The sequence below is a fragment of the Eleutherodactylus coqui genome, chromosome 6 (assembly GCF_035609145.1).
Source record: "Eleutherodactylus coqui strain aEleCoq1 chromosome 6, aEleCoq1.hap1, whole genome shotgun sequence".
NCBI classification, from domain to species: domain Eukaryota; kingdom Metazoa; phylum Chordata; class Amphibia; order Anura; family Eleutherodactylidae; genus Eleutherodactylus; species Eleutherodactylus coqui.
In genome coordinates this window covers 205168124-205188343 of record NC_089842.1, presented here as the reverse complement: position 1 = coordinate 205188343, position 20220 = coordinate 205168124, and the positions used below count along the sequence as shown (strand labels likewise).

At 43.9% G+C, this 20220-nt stretch overlaps 1 protein-coding gene across 1 annotated transcript; it reads left to right on the top strand.

The window, feature by feature from the left end:
- Window positions 1-2379: 2379 nt before the first annotated feature.
- Window positions 2380-19951, top strand: GCHFR (GTP cyclohydrolase I feedback regulator). Its single transcript, XM_066608650.1, has 3 exons — window positions 2380-2532; window positions 13437-13531; window positions 19363-19951. Exons 1-3 carry the CDS (start codon window positions 2497-2499, stop codon window positions 19484-19486), a joined length of 255 nt encoding a protein of 84 aa, XP_066464747.1. The 5' UTR covers window positions 2380-2496; the 3' UTR covers window positions 19487-19951.
- The last annotated feature ends 269 nt before the right edge of the window (window positions 19952-20220 follow it).

The following is a 20220-nucleotide window of genomic DNA, read 5'->3' as shown; positions in this document are numbered from 1 at the left end:
TGGCTTTGTTTTCTCACGGCGATATCATGATTTTGTGTCGCTACAAAGTCGCCGGACTTCGTAGCGCTCTTTTGCCAGAAATATAAGCTTTATCTGCCTTTAAAAAAAACAAAACAATACACCACCTAACAGGCGCAGTCTGCTCCGCCGCACTTCTTCTCCGTAGCTTCAGCAGACTGCATGTAGTTTTCAGCCAGTGCTTTCTGGTTCGGAGATACAAAATCCCCGTCTCCAGGAAGCCCTGGCTCTGATTGGTTCTCGAGTGCCGCAGCTCAGCCAATCACTGCAGCACACGATAAACCAAATACAGCCATTCTATTTAAAAGCGTCTTGCATCGCTTCTGTGAAATTGCGATCCTCAGCTGCATATTTCACGCGTGCCAGAGGATCACAAAGCCTTCCCATTGATTTTAATGGGATACATCACATTGCACTCGCATGGAATGCGATGTCTTTTGAGGTCCCATTGAAAACAATGAGTGAGGCGTTCTGCGAGAACGTCGAAAGATAGAACATGCCGCGCAGAAAAAAGACACGCTCATCTGAAAAAGTCCATTCAAAAGAATGGAGTTCACATTCGTGCGCGTTTTGTGCATCTCGTACAAAACTTGTGCAAGCTTCTCGCCCATGACTCTGCTGGATGATAAATGTGGCGCAGCTTTAGAACAGTTGCAACTATGTTTATACCACCTATTAGATGGCTTAGTTTAGGACAACTTTTGTGTCAAAATTCTGGTATAAATTGGGCACATGATGTTGCATTTAAGCGAACCCCTTTCCACGAAGCGGCATTCCTTTGTAAGACGCAGTGAAAAAAACATCATCTGCCGCGCTATTTGCTCCGTTAAAAAATCTGAAACTAAGGCCTCATGCACACGGGCGGATTTTTGCTGCGGAGTCTGGGTCTGGAGTCCGCCTCCGGGGCTATGCAGCTATAATCCTCCATAGCATGCTATGGAAAAATGATTCTTTATGCACACGAGCAGAAACCAATTGCATTTTTCGCTCGCGGATGAAAAATCGCAGCATGATCTATTTTCCTGCGGTTCCCACATGGACGGCTTCCATTGACATTGCGGATGGGCCGCTGATTCCGTGTGAAAAGCAGGAGTTTTTTAAAATCTGTACTGCTCATGTCCGATGGCGAGCCGTGCAGACCATCCACAGTATAGAGAAGTCAGAAGAAGAGAGGTCCGTGCAGATGCCAACAAAGAAGACGACAGGTACGCAGGGGTCACCCGCCATGGTCAGGGTCAGATTCCGCAGGCAGAATTGGGACCTGCCGTGTGCATGAGGCCTAACATGACTGAAGCAAGCTGTCTTTTTTTCCCTAAACCCCTTGAAATCAATGGAAGAAAAAATAAAAAATCCGTTTATTTCTTTTTTTTCAGTTTTCATTTATTTTCTTTGCTCCAAAAATGGAACAGAGAGATGGAATTAGAAGGGACTTTTCACACGTAAAGGAACTACGCGGCAGAACACAGCCAAATCTGCAGCTGCGGAACTTCACGCCAAAGGCCGTCTGCACACGGCAAGGGTCGGATTCCCCATGTGGGAGACCGCAGCAATATCCAACCCTGTCCCCAGCCAGTGACCCCCGTGTACCTGTCCGCAGTCTACTAATCTGTGCTGTGGATGTGCCGACCGGCGCACATGTGCGGTACTGATTATGCTGCACCATTGCTAGGTGGTGACGCGGATCCCGTGACTTTTCTGCAATGATCGCTGCAAAAGGGTCGCAGGGCAGATGGCTTCCATTGATTTCAATGGAAGCCGTCTGCACAGAATCGCAGCATGCCACGATTTCTCCTCCGGAAGTGGAAAATTGCAATAGATTTCCGCTCGTGGACAGGAAATTGTGTCTTTCCATAGCATGCTATGAAGTGGCATTTGCTGGGTAATCCGGAATTCTGCAATGCAAATCCGCCTGTGTGCAGGCGACCAAAATTAGCATATCTATAACTGCGCAATGTGATAAGGAATCGCAGGCAAGCCATCTGCCATTTCGCACTGAGATAGCCTGAGGATTTGGGTGTGGAATTTACCACAACTTGTGGCATTATAATTCCATCCCATCCCAGACTGACATGTGAGTGCAACCTAACTTCACATAACCTCAAAACACTGGGCTCACACTACACTGAGGAAATCACATAAGAATGGTGGTCAGCTGACATGTGAGAAAGCAACAGCGCCCCCTAATGGGGCTGCAGCCGTATATGTCACCAGCGGGGGCATATATCTATATTCCACAACACTTCTGCTCGATTCACAACCTGATTGGTTGTTTGGGTCGGCTGAGTCACAATTCCAGCAAGCATGCAGATTACTTCTCACACTTCCGGAGACGCCCCCATGACGTCACGGAGTCTTAGCCCTGCTATTGGTGGAGACGCGGAGGCAGGTCACGGTGCAGAAGGTCAATAGTATAGATGGTGCCGCCCGAGACTGAGAGTTGGCAGCTGAGAGCGAGCAGCGGCAGCGGCGGGAGGCAGCATGCCCTATATACTGATCAGCACCCAGATCCGCATGGTGAGCGCACCTCCATCCGTGCATCCTCATTATGGTCACCTGCCCAGCCATCACTCACCCGCCGCTGCACCCACGTGTGCCCACCTGCATGCCGCTGTCTTGTTCTCGTTACTGTCTGCCATCTATGTAACGCTTATTGTGAACTGCAGCTTGCATTATGTTAGGGCTCCTTCTCGCAGGCATATGCATCTTTGCGCCTGCCTCTGTGCAATGTATTCACGTGATGTACTAGGATTTTTTTCGCACATATTGGCATATTTTGCTTTACTGGACATGTTCACAAATAGCAGGCGGTTTAAATGGCGGGGTTCTATATGTTTTATTTTTCATAGAATTGCGCCCTCCCCCTATAGACTTCTATGGGGACTTTGAGTCTGTGCACCCAAAGGCCCCATAGAAATCAACGGGACTACGCAGGGAGGTGTGTGAAGCACTGCATAATTCACTATTTGCTATTTTGATCGGTGCGTTGCTATGGAAAGCGCCGGCCCATGAGCAGAGAATCATTGCGATTTTCCGCTCGCGGACGGCAATTCGCAGCATGCTGCGAATTGCCACGGTTCTCCGCGGTCAGCCTATCAGTCAGATAGGCTTGACTGCGGAGATCCCTCTGCCGGCTCCTGCTCCCGGGCGGCGGATCTCTGCCGCGGCATACCGCAACGCCCGTGGACAGAGGGCCTAAGGACGGCTTCACGCAAGTCTATTTGTATACGCGAAATTTGAGCACACAATACACAGTGAATAGAACTAATAGCTAATGATCGCATTTAAAAAAAAACAAACATTCATTCTGTAAAAAATGTTGCTCCTATGCACTCGCAAATACACATACACACGTGTGTATCCGGCCTTAAAGGGGTTGTCCTAGTTAAAGGGGTTGTCCCGCGCCGAAACGGGTTTTTTTTTTTCAAACCCACCCCCCGTTCGGCGCGAGACAACCCCGATGCAGGGGTTAAAAAAGATCACCGGACAGTGCTTACCTGAATCCCCGCGCTCCGGTGACTTCTTACTTACCGGTTGAAGATGGCCGCCGGGATCTTCTACCTCCGTGGACCGCAGCTCTTCTGTGTGGTCCATTGCCGATTCCAGCCTCCTGATTGGCTGGAATCGGCACGTGACGGGGCGGAGCTACACGGAGCCCCATTGAGAAGAGAAGAAGACCCGGACTGCGCAAGCGCGTCTAATTTGGCCATTAGACGGCGAAAATTAGACGGCAACCATGGAGACGAGGACGCCAGCAACGGAGCAGGTAAGTGAAAAACTTTTGATAACTTCTGTATGGCTCATAATTAATGCACAATGTACATTACAAAGTGCATTAATATGGCCATACAGAAGTGTATAGACCCACTTGCTGCCGCGGGACAACCCCTTTAAGGGAACCAGTTCCCCCATGTATTAAATTAAGAAATGAGGAGTTATTTCTCCCCGTTCTTCCTTCACCTCCGACTCTGGTCTTCTGTCTGTTTACTTTGTCAGCTGTGACGTCTCGAAAACCTACTGTAGCGGCCAGAGATGGCGCTCACCCATGATCGCTGATCACTTTGGTTGCTGCAGCTTATTTGTAGATGGGTTCAGTCTTTAATGTTAGGTTAGGTTAGGTATGGCTGACTTCTTATTTTAAGGCATGGTGAACCTGATGACTGGGGGTTTCCTTAATACGAATAACCCCTTAGAAGAGGAGCTGGTTTCAATTTTTCAATAGATTCCCTGGTTGCCTGACAAGCTGCCCACAGTGCAGATCGGTGAAGAGAATTTCCTAAACTTATTTTCAAACAACACAATTATATTAATTATCATTAATACTAGAGCAAAGGACATAACATAAAAACAGTACCAGAACCAAGCTTGTAAACAGGACAAGATGCCAGAAGCAAGCTCAGTACAGAGACACAAGACCAAAACCAAGCTCATATTAATGTTACGAACTTGGTTCTGGTGCCACCTGTGTGTGCTGAGCAATACAGCACCAGAACTTAGTTCAGTCAAGAAACGCAGCACCAGAATAAAGCTCCCAACATGAGTACAGTACCAGAACAAAGCATGTAACATACAGTACCAAACTCAGTACTTAAAACCAAGTTCCTAACGTAAATACAGTACCAGAACCAAGCATGTAACATACAGAACCAAGTTCGGTACATAACTATGGCACCAGAACCAAGCTTCTAACATAAATACAGTATCAGAACCAAGATGTAATGTACAGAGCCAAACTCCATACATAAATATGGCACCAGAACCGAACTTGTATGAGAAGTCGTTCACTTCCACTTGTCCATTCAGCCAAGGCCACCATGATGACTTCTTATGGTCATGACTCACCGGCCTTATGCTTTCCACATCTCTACACAATCTCCCCATCTGTAGTGCCCCAGATAGTAATAATGCCACCAATGGTGCCCCACACAGTAGTATGGTAGTTGTCCCCATTTTTCACTCCCTGTAGGTACCTCTTTTAGTACCCCTCACACAGTAAAGTGTTCTCTTGTATGCTGCCACACAGTAATAATGCCCCCTTTATGCCCTCATTCAGTAATAATACCCACTTTATGACCCCACGCTTTTAAGATGCCCCTCTTATTCCCTCTTTTTTAATAATACCCCTACTCAGTACTACAGGCCTTTCTTTATACTGCAAAATAAAACCCAGACTACTGACCTCCCCATATGCTTGTCCCTCCTTGGTCCACGTTACTCTGGTCTTCGCTCACTCTTGGGTACAAGGACTCTTATCATCCGCACGTGATCGCTGCGGTCTACCCATGATCTGCGCCGTAGTAACACTAAGGCTAGGGATTGGTCACAGCAACAAGTGATCGGCCGTGGTGAGGTAGGTAAAAAATCCATAAGCGCATTTTTGCACACGTTTGTGCTGAGAGCATTGCATTGCATATTTGCGTGCGCATGTGCATGTTTTACTGTATACACTGAAAGGGGCAAGTAGTGTAATGAGTTTAATATGTGCTATTTTAGTGCGCAGGAAAATAGATCATACTGTGTTTTTTTTTTGGGGGGGGGGGGGGTTGCGAGTTCAAATGAACCCATTGAAATGAATGAGTTCTGTTCTCTGCGTATTGTGCGCGTTACACGCTGCACACATACGTCCGTGTGAATCCAACACAGAACACGTGCGGTGTGTTAGCCCGTTGTTTCCAATGGGTTAATTTACGCACGCATTTTTCCTCCTCCTACAAGACCGAAAACTGCAGCGTATCCTATATTTCTCAAATATCGCAGAAAACGCGCCTATTTGCTGTGAACAAATTAAAAATGGCACCGGCAGGAAACGTGAATGTAGAAGCGCGATGCCGTTTTTACATTTCTGCTTAGGGAGATACGGGCAATAAAAATAAAAAATCGCAAAATGCAAAAAGATAGGGCAGACTGTGTGGGATTTTTTTTTTCCACCCCCCCCCCCCCCCCCCGCCACCTTAATATCACAGAAATGAAAACATCGCAAATGTGAAGGAAACCATTGAAAATCATTTGTTTCATAATACAGCGTTTTTACTCTCTCTCGCATCGCACCATTTTATCGCCTAATGGCTTCTGCACACTAGCGAGGGCGATAAGCACAGCCGCGGCACAGAATCGCCATCTTCCCCCACTGGTTTCAATGGGTCGATGCTGCTACTGTTACCGCCGACCCATTGAAAACAATAGGCGATATCACAAAAAAAAAAAGGAAATGCTGCAATGTAATATTTTTTTTCACGCAGCCCTGCAGGAGAGAAAACCTCGCAAATGAAAATTGCAATTTTCATGCGATGCGTCTTTAACATCACAAAGTCCTATTTGACTTTCACATAAAAAAATCGTGGCAAAATCGCATGAAAAAAAACGTGCAAGAAAAGCGCAAGTGTCAAAAGTCACAGGAAAAAAGTTGCAATTTTGCTGCAACTTTCTCGCGGTGATATCGAGATGGCCAGTGTGAAGGAGGAGCCTTTAGGCTGCTTTCAGACAAGGGTATTTAACTGGCGATAATTGCCATGAGAAAAATTGTGACTTTTCCTGTGACTTTTGAGCGTCAGCGCTGCTTTTTCTCACAAAAACATCACTTGCAATATTCTGACATTTTTTTCACGTGATTTTGCCATTTTTTTCGCGCAGAAGTAAATAGGAGTTTCTAATGTTGATGCAATAAAAAGGAGGCACCATACGGAAACATTGGAGATTTTAAAAAAAAATTTAAAAAATGCAACATCGCATGAGTGAAATCATCGTTAGGCCTCAATCACACGGGCGTTTTTTTGCCGCGATTTGCGGATCGCATGACGGATGCGCAGCCGCAAATCGCGTGACCGGGGCCGAAAAATCTGCTCCTAGCCGCGTTTCCTTTGAAACGGGCCGGAGCTGTCCAGCGCATTGAATTCAATGGAGCCTGCTGAATACTACTCAGAGCAGTTCAGGAGAACTGCCGGCCGGCCGCGGCTGAACTCCGTCTGCGGGGACAAGGTGAGTGTATATGTATATGTATATGTGTATATATATATATATATATATTTATTTATTTTTACTTTTTACACATTTTTTGAAGATTTTCAGGAAAGGGCTTATATTTTTAAGCCCTTCCCGAAAATTCATCCCGCGCACGCCGGCAGCCCCATTGCTTTCAGTGGAACCTGCTGTATTGCCGGCTCCATTGAATTCAATGGGCAAACATCGTTCTTCTCTGCCACAGCTGTTACAGCTGTGGCAGAGAAGAATGATTTGTCTTCTATATGTTCTCAATGGGGTCGGCACTGCTGCCACCGGCCCCATTGAGCGCATAAAGAGAAGAGAACAGGAATCGCAGATAGGTGCGATCTGCGATTTCTGTTCTATAATTAATCGGACAAGCGCATAAAAAGCGGTCATGTGTCCGATACCATTGCAAAGCAATGGTTCTATAAAATCGGCGATCGCATGCGCAAATCGCTGCGAAACATCGCCCGAGGCCTCAATGTGAAGGAAACCATTGAGAGTCGTTGGTTTCATAATTAAAATGCGGACACATCGATGGTTCATTCGTATTTCATCTGGATTTGCATTCATTGGTATTATTTACTATTGAGAAAAAAACGGATGCCCAGCAAAAAATTAAGCAAATAGAGCTGAAATATTAATACCTCACTGCGAACACTATAAAAACGGAACCCGAAAAATTCACTGCATGCGCTCAATTGTGGTTGTTTTATACTCCACAAAAAGATGTTAAGGATATGTTCACAGGTTGCGAAAAAAAATTCACAGCATTTTTTGTTTTGCAGATTTTTTTTTCACCTGCATAAATTGAGATGCTGTGGATTTAAAATCCGCAGAAAAGATCAATTTACATTCAGATTCTCTCTGCAGCGCGTGGATTTTTAAAATGTATGAAAAAACCCTAAAATTTTAATACATTAGGCTGGGTTCACACGAGCGGTCAGATTCTAGGAGGCCCGCAGCAGATTCCAGCTGCGAGCCCGGCCGGTGACCCTGCATACAATCCTTTAGGCTGGGTTCACACGGGGCGGATTTGCCGTCCGGAATTTCACCGCGGCAAATCCGCCTGCAGCCGCTAATCCCGGGATTAGCCAGCCATGTGGACGAGATTTCTCAGAAATCTCGTCCCCCCGGATGGCAAATCCGCCACGGCTGAAGCTGGCGCTATGGCGTGGATTCGCTGGCTGCAGCATGTTCATTTTTTTTCTTCTTCCGCTGTGGCCACGCTCTCCTCTATGGAAGCACCGGCCGCAGCGGAAGAGCGAGTGGCCGGGCCACTTTAAAACCCGCAGCTAAGTGCCGCGGCTTTTGAAGCAGTGCTTCTCCCGGCAGAAATCTTGCGTTTTTTAACTGCGGCCAAACCGCGAGATTTCCGCCCCGTGTGAACCTAACCTTACTGTATTGTGTATAACCGCCGAGGCTCACAGGCGGTGATGCATAGTACAGCTTTTTTTTCCAGATTTTTATTTGCCTCCGTCGCTAAGCGATGACATGGGTATCTGCAGCTCATATGCAGTGCTAATTACGTAAAGGGCTGCGGGGTCGCACACCTCCATTGACATCAATGAAGGCCGTCTGTGCGGATTCTGTGGTAAAATAGAGGATGCTGCGAGTGTAAAGGAAAACTCAAAAATGCATGCCTTTTAATGCCCACATTTTACCGCCGATCACGGCAGTTTTAAATCCGGTTGTGTGAGAATGGTCTTATATGGTACATTAAGGCCTTAGTCAGACGGGCGTTTTTAGCCGCGATTTGCGCATGCGTCCGGCGATTTTATAAAACCATTGCTTTGCAATGGTATCGGACACATGAGCGCTTTTTATGCGCTCGTCCGATTAATTATAGAACAGAAATCGCAGATCGCACCTATCTGCGATCTGCGATTCCTGTTCTCTTCTGTATATGCGCTCAATGGGGCCGGCGGCAGCAGCGCCGACCCCATTGAGAACATATAGAAGACAAATCATTCTTCTCTGCCACAGCTGTAACAGCTGTGGCAGAGAAGAACGATGTTTGCCCATTGAATTCAATGGAGCCGGCAATACTGCCGCTCCATTGAAAGCAATGGGCTGCCGGCGTGCGTGGGATGAATTGTCGGGAAGGGGTTAAATATATAAGCCCTTCTCTGCAATTCATCCTAAAATGTGTTAAAATAAAAAAAAATTGTATACTCACTTTTCCGCTGCAGCCGGAGTCCAGCCGCGGCCGCTGTCAGTTCTCCTGAACTGCTTCTCGGCACTATTCAGCCGGCGGGGCTTTAAAATCCCCGCCTGCTGAATGATCTGCCTCTGATTGGTCACAGCCCTGACCAATCAGAGGCTGAAAACACTCACACACCCCATTCATGAATTCATGAATGGTTGAGTGACTGCTGCCTCTCAGCGCTGAGCCAATCAGGGGCAGGTCTGACTCACATCCATTCATGAATGGGTGTGAGTGAGGCATGCCTCTGATTGGCTCAGCGCTGAGCCAATCAGGGGGCAGGTCTGACTCACACCCCCTTCACACCCACTGCAGGACGGCCACGCGGAGCTCCGGCTGCCGGCAGAAGGTGAGTATACAATTTTTTTTTATTTTAACACATTTTAGGATGGATTGCAGGGAAGGGCTTATATATTTAAGCCCTTACCGACAATTCATCCCGGGCTCGCCCGCAGCGCATTGCTTTCAATGGAGACGGCTGTATTGCCGTCTCCATTGCATGCAATGCGCTGGACAGCTCCGGCCCGTTTCTAATGAAAGGCGGCTAGGAGCAGATTTTCGGGCGATTTGTGGGCGACTTGCGCGCACCGATCACGCGATTTGCGGATGCGCATCCGTCATGCGATCTGCAAATCGCGCGAAAAATCGCCCGTCTGACTAAGGCCTAAATGGTACAATAAAAAATAAAAAACTCGGACCACCAAAAACAAGCTGTCATGTGACACTGTCAGTGGAAAAATGAAATGGGATATGGCTCTTGGAAGATGGGAAGGAAGAAAGGAAAAACTTTAAAGAGTTAAAAAGCAAATGATGGTCAAAGCCACTTACCGCTATCTACATCAGGGCTTCACTGCAAATGGAACATATCGGGCAGTGTCTTACAATTAGTGTAGATTATTACATTTCAGCCTGGATCTGTGTATGCTCATAAGGTAACAGTTGTTGTGATAGTACGAGAAGTCATTTTCAGGGGTAACATTTCTATAAAGTAGAGCGCTCTCCACAGCAACATTGCGACAAAGCTCAGAACTCTACATACCTACTAATGTCTGAACAATGAAAAAAAGGACATGCCACAATCATATACTACCACCATATAGGGACTGACTAGTACAACCATACTGTTAGTGACTGCTACAAAGATCAGTATTTCCACTAATAACACTATATGAGGGCGTAACAGTATCATGAGCCTTTGATCACTCCATACCACTGTAGTGTTAATAAAAAGAAAAAAGCACCATACAATGATCAAATACAGTGCCACTGCCTCCAGTGATAACAGGTGATGTCCCCTCTGACTCAAGATTTCACTTTTCCTTTTCTTCTTCATCTGGCCCAGACTGTCATGATTACTTCTCCCAGTCACAACTTGTCTCTACAGAATGACACACACATATTTGGCTCCTGAATTTTTTTTAGCAATCTATCTTCATTTTCCACACCTCTACAAGAATCTCTCCATCTATAGTGCCCCATATGGTAAAAAGGATACTTGTGGTACCCCAGACAGTGGTAGTATTCCCTGTTCTGTGCCCCCCTGTAGGTTCCATACAATAAGTACAAAATCCACAGTAAGCACAATCCTTATTGCAGTTGATTCTGCACTGAAAAGCCATTGAATGGAGTTATTCTGTTGTAGATATTGAGTGTCAGCTGTAATGCTGCTTTTTGAGCATAGATTCTCAAATGCCTACAAAATGCCATTCAAATGCTGCAAAACCACATCACATGGAAACGCAGCCTAAGGCCGGGTTCACATGGACATATTTGCAAAAGGAAAAAATTTGCGCGCACAATATATAGAAAATAGAACCCATTGATTTAACTGGGTTTCGTACACATTCCCATATTTGGCATGTGCAATTCGGTCATGCAAAGGAAAACCCACAGCATGCTCTACTTTCCTGTGCATTCGCAGGAAAAGAACGCATCTTAAACTCATTGACCAAACAGATTGGACATTTCAATGACTGAGGGCGTCGCGCATGTTTTGGTTTTTTTTTTTGCACATGACTTGCACGCACAAAAAAGTACAATAAAATACGCCGGAGTGCACACAAAAACCTATCACAAATACGCTTCTGCTCATGAATCCAGTCTTTTATGTGTCATGAAAATGGTCTCCATAGTTCATACCATCACCAGCCTGCACCCTTGGTAGGGGTTGGAATGGACCCGCGTGATTCATGCTAAATTCTGGCATTTACAACAAACTCCGGTGCAATATGTTGCAGCACAAGAACTCGGGCAGTTATGGAATAAATATTGTCTGTGCTTTAATCCAGCAGTTAGGAAGATTGGGGGGGGGGGGGGGGGGATGTTGACAGCCTCTGTACAGTGCTATGGAGTATGTTGGTGCTATATAAGCAACTGGAACTAAACAGATAGCTATATAGATTAGAATAAAGACTCCTCGAGAGAAGACAGGGTTGACCCGAGGCTAAATGGCCGTCCCTCTGTGACTTCTACTTTGTCCTATAGTTGGCAATAAACAACTGTTGTTATGATCTATGACACACTGTCGCTTTACTAATTCTCCAGTGTCGGGGTGCGTGCTAGGAACATCTGTATATAGGATCGGTCCCAGCTATCAAATGTATCTCTGCTCACAGCTGTGTCTTTGTAAAACAATAAACTGATTATTTCCCAGTTGACTGCATTTACACAGATCATCTCCAAGAGGTTTAATGCACTGAACGATTTCCATGACTTTTTAAAGGTTCGGTGACTTGTTTTTTCATTCCTGACGGAACGTATCCCCCCCCCCCCTGTTTGTGTGTGTGTGTACATTTATTATATATACATACACACACACACACACACTCTCTGAAACTTTTGGATCCTTTTTTTTTTTTCCTTTTTTTTTGAGACCCATATTTTTTTTAAACCCAAATGAGAATCGTGAGGTTCTCATTTGGTGTAAAAGGGGCCATAAGATGGCAGCCCCAAAGTGAGAAAATTTAGAAAATGGTGAAACATTTTTCCATTTTTCCAATCTATCTGGTTTTAATTAGTAAAGAAAATATAGGTGATATATTCCCTTTTAAGTAAAAAAAAAATGGTGTTAGCCCTTAATGTTTCCCTAAGGCCAAAGGCACAGAGCCATAACATAGGTAAGGCTGCTTTCACATCTGCGGTGGGGGTTCAGTTTTTCTGCTCCGTTCGGGGATCAGGAAAGGGGAATCCCTGCAGTCGAACAGGTCCATCTTATGACGGAACTGAACAGTGCCGAAGGGTCCCCATTGACTATTATGAGGGCTGTTCGGTTTCTGCTCAGCTGCCCGGCATTTTACTGGAAGCGCTGCAGTGCTGTTTCTTCCTGGGTTTTTTGTGGTGGATTTATGATGGAACCTCTGATCGGCCACTATTTTATCATACTGTGAAAAATTATGAATGTTGAATACCCTCAAAAGGCTGTAATGGGGCATACAGCCCAAAAATATGGCACTGTGGCTTTGGCACAAGGACAAAGCCATACAAGCTTATTTTCAGTCTGTGGGTTCTAAAGCGGACGAGTTGGCCGGCACTTGGACCCATCGTAGTCTATGTGCAAATCGCAAATCAGTATTTTCACAGATCACTTGAAAAAATGCAGAATACACAACTCTGATCCAATTACCCGAGTATCGCATCAAGTCAATCAGGATGCAAACAAAAAAACCCACATGAATGCCACCTGTTTGCTGTCCGTATTTTATGAATCTGTTACTAGGAAATGCAAAAAAACCAAAAAAACAATTAGGCCAGTTTTTGTATTTTCTTTTTTTTTTGATAGCGTGAAAAACAGATGACATGCTGATAAAAAGAACGGACACACGAGCCACAAACGGATGGCATACGGAACTTCACCCAAACCTCTGTTTTTTGGGTTTTTTTTTGGTGGATGCAACAGGGACAAGTTCTTATGCGCTTGTATGCCTTTGGCCTAGGGGGAGAAAGCTGTATGACCTTCTCAAAAATTCTGGCCATTCTCGCAAAGTGCTAGGAGCATTTTTGTCTATAAAAGAAAAAACTGTTAAGGTTGGTAATTGTTGTGGTAGTCTTCAATATAACTGTGACCGAAAGCCATTGAGTCATTGCAACAAGTCTTGCATGTTCTTGATTTCACAGGGGGGTAATCTCGATAAAACCAGATTGATCACCCCTCTGTTTCTATATATGCATATGAATGTGTTCTTACATAAACTGTTCTTCCTACAGCAGAAATGTTTTTGTTTTTCTTGTTGCACAGGAAATTGGCCCGACAATCGTTGGGGATGAATGCTCTGATCCACTGTTAATGGCGCAACTTGGAGCAGTTAAAAGGACTGTGCTGGGAAATAACTTGTAAGATTCGTTTGCTCATATTTTGTCACTGTATATGGTAATAAATATATAATATACTGAAAATATTGTTCACCTATAGGTCTAGTCTTGGCTTATTTGCTGAGATGTCTGGGACCTTCTATTGACGCCCCCCCCCCCCCACCCCTCAACTAGTGTTCCGTCAAACAGTGAATTCACAATATGGTGTCCAAACTCTAAATTTGATGGTGAAGTACTGAATAAAAGGACTTACAATACATAAAGGAAGTATAATAAAGATAAATGAGTGACAAATTGGTACAGAGGGATGGAGGACACTGTACACGAGGGGTTACTATCCATAGGGGAAGGAGACAGTAGATGAGGGTGGAAGTTGCTTACATGCTAGTATAGTGGCAACAGGGTTAACGAATCCATGCGATTATCTGAAGAACAGTGCTATTCAGTGCCGCTGCTTTCATGAGCTACAATACCTAAAGGCCCATTTACACGGAGCGATGATCGCTCAAACGACAGTTTGAGTGACAGCTTTGAGCAATCATTTTGCATAAACTATTAAGTAGCTACTCAGCTACTGAATAGCTTATTAGCATGCAAATGAAGCCTTTAGCTGAATGCAGTTAATAGCCAGCTATTATCTCCATTCAGCTCCTTTGTTCTCCAATGGGAAACAATGCTATCAGCACTACCTGCGGAGAACTCCTGATAAGATCGCACAATGTTTTTTAGGTTGGCCTGAATTTAACGATCAGCCAGCAGTGCACGATGGCCGCACGTTTAGACGCAACGATTATCGCTCAAACGATCGCTTTTTAGTTTGTTTTTTTTAAGCGATCATCACTCCGTATGAATGAGCTTTAAAGGTGTCCATAGACGTAGATGGAAGTAGGCTGACTGTTGAGTGAATGATTGTTGTATCGACACAGCCGAACACATTTTAGTCAATGTTGGCTATTAGAGTTGTTCAACGTAGCTATGTTCAGTGACATCGGGCAAAAGACGTATGATCTTTTTGGGAACTGTCTTTCAAGGAAAATTGTTCTTGGACAAAGCATCTTTTGTAGCCTTACCAAACCAAAATTAAATAGACAAATTGTTTTTTTTTTTTTTTTTTTTTTAGATGGTAACTGTGTCATTGATTGGCTTAAATGATTGTTGTTAAGTGCTGAATTATCTTTTTAGTTACAATTTTCCATAGAGTCTTGACCAGGCAAGCAAAAATGTAAAATTTTGTAATATTTACAAATTTTAAAATTATTTTAAACAATTCTTTTTTTTTTTTTTTTGCAAGAGTACATTCTTATGAAATAAGTTGTTCATAGACAACTAATTTCTAAACTTGGTATGTTTCTTGTGTATGAACTTGGGGGAACCTTACATGAGTGAAGATTTTCAGGGATTTTTTTTTAACCTGTGGTTGGGAATAAATGGTGTTGAGAATCTGGTAACACTGTCTGCGGCGTCACTTTTACATCTGGAGATAGTCACGCGATCATCCCTTCTCTCATCCATCGCAATATCCGTTTTTGAATTTCCATTAACCAGTGAGAATCTAATAACACGCATGTTCAGTTTTGTTGAGTTTGGAAGTGAATTGCTTGTTTTAGTTAGTTGAATCGTTTTATTATTTCTGTTGAGGTTAGTAGAACTGCTTTATTTTAGGTCGCTAACTTGTTGGTTCATCTGACTGTAACAGTAAAGTGAATTTGATATGGTTAATAACTTTAGAGAATAATTTTCATCCATAGTGAATAGTGATGTTCCTTTCAGAGTATTTAAGAATTACTTGTTATGGAAGACTCTTGAGGCATCGATACAAGGACATGGCATTGATAAGAATCTCCACCATGTGATACAGTGTGAGGCAGAAACATGGTGAGCTGTGTTACAAAGAATCCTGGACACTACTTTGTATTTAGCTTCTAGGTTTAGCTTTTCAAGGGGAAAATACAAAAATCGGCAATATTCACAATGATCGTTTTTTTGGGGGATATTAGATCTGATTGGAAAGTATGACGAAGTAACTCATGAACACTTGCATGGTCAAGTTCAAGATCTCTCCTGGTATTCTCAAAAAAATCAGTTCATTGCCATATGTGGTGAGAAACTCCTTTTACAGTGCAGCGCCATAGACTAATAGAATTAAGCAAGCGGTTATTGTATCTTCTTTAGTTCTATAAATTGTCATCAATATATTGAAAAATTCAAATCTTGACCTAGTGTGTTTTTTTTTTTTTTTTTTTTCTGTTAAGCAGCTTAAGGCTGGGGTCACACGGGACCGAAATCTTGCGGAATGATCACACAGAAATACCGCGAGATTTCCGCAGGAGAAATGCAGCTTCAAAAACCGCAGCCGCCTGCATTCCACTGTGGCCATCTCTCCCAATAGGAGAGAGGCCGCCGCGGAAACGGGGAAAGAATTGACATGCCGTGTCTTTGAATTCCGCGCAGCATGTCAATTTCAGCATGAGTTGTCTGCAACGGATTGGCTACAGCGTGTGAACGAGGTTTTTGCAAATCTCGTCTACTTTGCTGGCTAATCCCGAGATAAAAAGACGCAGGTGGAATTTTCGTGCAGAAAGTCTGCACGGAAATTCTATGGCAATTGCGCCCCGTGTGAACCCAGCCTAAAAGTTCTATTGTGTAATAAATACTGTCGAATATATAAAATACTAGCTGATATACCCGGCTTCGCCCGAGTTAATTTGGTACTGGTGTTTATCTGGTGTTCACACGGAAAATCTTATGAAGTCGTGGTTACTTTAGAGATACCGGGAAAAACATATGTTCACCATTTTGCATAGTTCTCTGCATTACCCAGGAAACACCACGTGGAGGTAACCATGCGACGTTTCCTTTATATAAAATGACATCAGGAAGTGAGAGAATTAGATTCCATACGTAAAATTTGGACGCTAATTCTTTGGCGCTTACAATTGAATAATTGAGTTGGGACCCATTAACTTTTCCTATTTATGACATAATCAATGCCCGTGCCAAATTTCAAGTTTCTATGACATCGGAAAGTGAGAGAATTAGATTCCGTACGTAAAATGTGGAGGCTAATTCTTTTGTGCTTAGAATTGAACAATCGAGGTAGGACCCATTAACTTTTCCTATTTATGACATAATCAATGCCCGTTCCAAATTTCATGTTTCTATGACACCAAGAAGTGAGAGAATTAGATTCCGTACGTAAAATATGGACTCTCGTTCTTTTGTGCTAGAATTGAACAATCGAGTTGGGACCCATTAACTTTTCCTATTTATGACATATTTTAATGCTTATGGCAAATTTCATGTTTCTATGACATTGGGAAGTGAGAGATTTAGATTATGTACGTAAAATTTCAACGCTAACTCTTTTGCGCTAGAATTAAATAATCAAGTTGGGACCCATTACCTTTTCCTGTTTATGACATAATCAATGCTCGTGCCAAATTTCACGTTTCTATGACACCGGAAACTGAAAAAATTACATTATGTACGTAAAATTTGGACGCTAATGCTTTTGCGCATAGAATTCAATAATCGAGTTGGGACCCATCAGCTTTTCCTATATATGACATAATCAATGCTTGTGCCAAATTTCACGTTTTTATAACTCCGGAAAGTGAGAAAATTACATTCCGTATGTAAAATTTGGACGCTAATTCTTTTGCGCATAGAATTGAATAATCAAGTTGGGACCTATTAACTTTTCCTATTTATGACATATTCAATGCCCGTGCCAAATTTTAAGTTTCTATGACATTGGGAAGTGAGAGATTTGGATTATGTATGTTAAATTTCGATGCTAATTCTTTTGCGCTAGAATTGAATAATCGAGTTGGGACCCAATTACTTTTCCTATTTTGGAGATAATCTATGCTCGTGCCAAAATTCATGTTTCTACGACATCGTGAAGTTGGAGAACTTTTGGTCGGTCGGTCGGTCGGTGCTTTCGTCTTTATATATATATATAGATCAATGCTCGTGCCAAATTTCAAGTTTCCATGACATTGGGAAGCGAGAGAATTAGATTCTGTACGTAAATTTTGGACGCTAATTCTTTTGCACTTAGAATTGAATAATCGAGTTGGGACTCATTAGCTTTTCCTATTTATGACATAATCAATGCATGTGCCAAATTTCAAGTTTCTACAACATCGGGAAGTGAGAGAATTAGTGGCAATGATGGAAATCGAACGATCTATGTGGGGGGGGTCGTAACTGTCGACGACGCTCGCACGCGCGCCATTTATCATAGGATAGATGTACTATGCCAGTAATCTTCCCAGGAGTGTACTCAACAACTTCCTAAAGTTTCATGGCGATCAGATGAATGGTGTAGTAGCGCATAAAGGACAGTCAGACAGACACGCATACATTCAGTTTTATATATATATATAGATATATTTTTACTTCTTTTATTTAATCACATTGCGTAGTTAAGACTGGTTTCGAAGTTGGGATTTTATTTTGGTCAAGGAGTATGATATATTCTGATCAATCATGTTTATTTCTAAACAAATGTAATCATTCAACTCGCATTTAGGCCGCCTGCACACGGGCAAACAAACCGCGGCATGTCCCGCACAGAAACGTCACTCACTCGGCCGCCGGCTCCCCGGCACATGAAAGAGCCGGGGCCGCCGGGCGCGGGTGAGTACGCGCTCGTCCCTGCAGGCGCTCAGCTCAGGTCCGGCGGCAAGAATCTGACCCGCTCGTCTGCAGACGGCCTTAGTCAAGGACTAAACTGAATCCTCAAGGCCTCATGTCCACAGGCGGGTCTGATTCTGTGGGGGGAGCCCTGCTGTGGCATGAGGACATTACCATCCTGGATCCTTTGCGTTGCCTGTGGGTCGTCAGTCTCCTCCTCCATGGATGTGGGCACGCCCCCACACATGTGCAGTGATTTTTATTTATTAATTTTTTTAAATCTCTTGCTTTCCTGCAGGATCCGCGGCACGCCTGCAGTAAGAGTTGCGGGTTTGCCGCAGATCAGACGGCTTCCATGGACTTCAATAGAAGCCGTCTTTGCGGGATCCGCAGCAAAATAGAGCATGCTGGGAATTGTTTTCCGGACGAGAAGGTGCGCAAAACAGATCTGCATGCAGGTTTTAGGAAAATAGGAAAAAAATATTTTGAGCTCACCCAGGGACTTTAGATGACAGTGCAGGGGGATGGTACTGGGTGACAGAGGGACACTTTTTTTGTCTTTTCTTTCTCTTTCACAGCAGGAGCAGTGGGTTCATGTACAGCGGGAGGAAGCTGATTGGTGGAGGCAGGGAGCAGCAGCAGTTCTGCCGGCGCTCACCACCAATCAGCAGTGCATACAGGCGGCAGTGCAGAGGAGAAAGAAGTGCTGTCTTCCCCTGCTATGGGGCGGACCCAGATGGACGTGTGATCCTGCAATAGTGCTGGCCAGCTTGAATTTCGGCACACTTACTTTAGAGGAGGCACTGACCCCCTTCCTGCACCCCTCCTCTTTTGGGGGGGCAAAAAAGTGTCTTATAGAGCGAAAAATACGATACATACATGAAACTTAATTTCCACAGTGCAAGGGGATAGAAATAAGAAAGTCTAAAAATTCTGAAGTAATCAAATAAACACTATACCCGCACTCATTTTAATATTGACTTTGGAGAAAGTTGGTAATAGGGGAGGGTTGTGAAAAGTAAATGCGTACAGAGTGAAGGGGGCTTGTAACTTGGGGGGGGCCATGAACAGCCGTGTCCTAAGAATACAATTGTCAGGGGCAGCTTGAGAAGCACTTGTATGTAAAACTTTACAGAAAAACTATTTTGACAGTAGCTAAAACCCAAATTCTGACTTCTGTATGGAATAATGTCTTTATTTGTTTTCCTCAGTGCAGAATATGTTGTTAACGAGCCCCCACGAGTGACATTGGACAAGCTTGAAAATCTTGGATACCGTGTCATTAGCATGACCGGGGTTGGACAAACTCTCGTATGGTGCCTGCATAAAGAGTAGATACATCGTCAGACGAACCAGGAAAAACTGCTTCATGTTGTACATCACACTAGTGTACAAAGATGCTCCCGAAAAGATGCTATTGGACACAGAGGGAGGGAGGACATGTCTGCTGTACATTTTCTGGGAAGACATCTGTACATGTAAAGTCCTCGACTCCCGTGACCCAGTGGAAGTGAATGTGACGGCACCGTGCAAGTCTTATGCTGTAGACCTTTTATCAGGTTACATTCACACATGGCAGATTTATTGCAGGTATTTCTGCAACCGAAAATCGGTTCCATCTTATACGAATGGGGTTTTTCTGGAGGCATGTGCTTAGATTTTCGCAACCACCCCCTCCCCCACCCCCCTATTCAGATGAATTGGACTGCCGCAGAAATCCCTGTAACGGATCTGCTTGCGGGTGAATAAATCCTCAGTGTCCTGCCACCAATAATTAATAAAGCTGATTATTATGACAAATTTTCTTTAGTGATGTTTTTTTTGAAAAGTTTGACTGTTTTAATGAAGTGTAATGAGTAATTCTTTCAAAGTTTAGAAAATTTGCTAATGAATCTGATATTGAACCACAGGACCAAGCACCGTCTGATACCATTTCTGGCACAGTCCGCATACATCAGAAAAATGGCTCACTTGTTAAAATCTCATCTATATGCCATGCCCCTGCGGAATACATAGGTAGAACCCATACCATTTCCATCCTGTGGGAACATACTCTAAGGCCAGCTTCA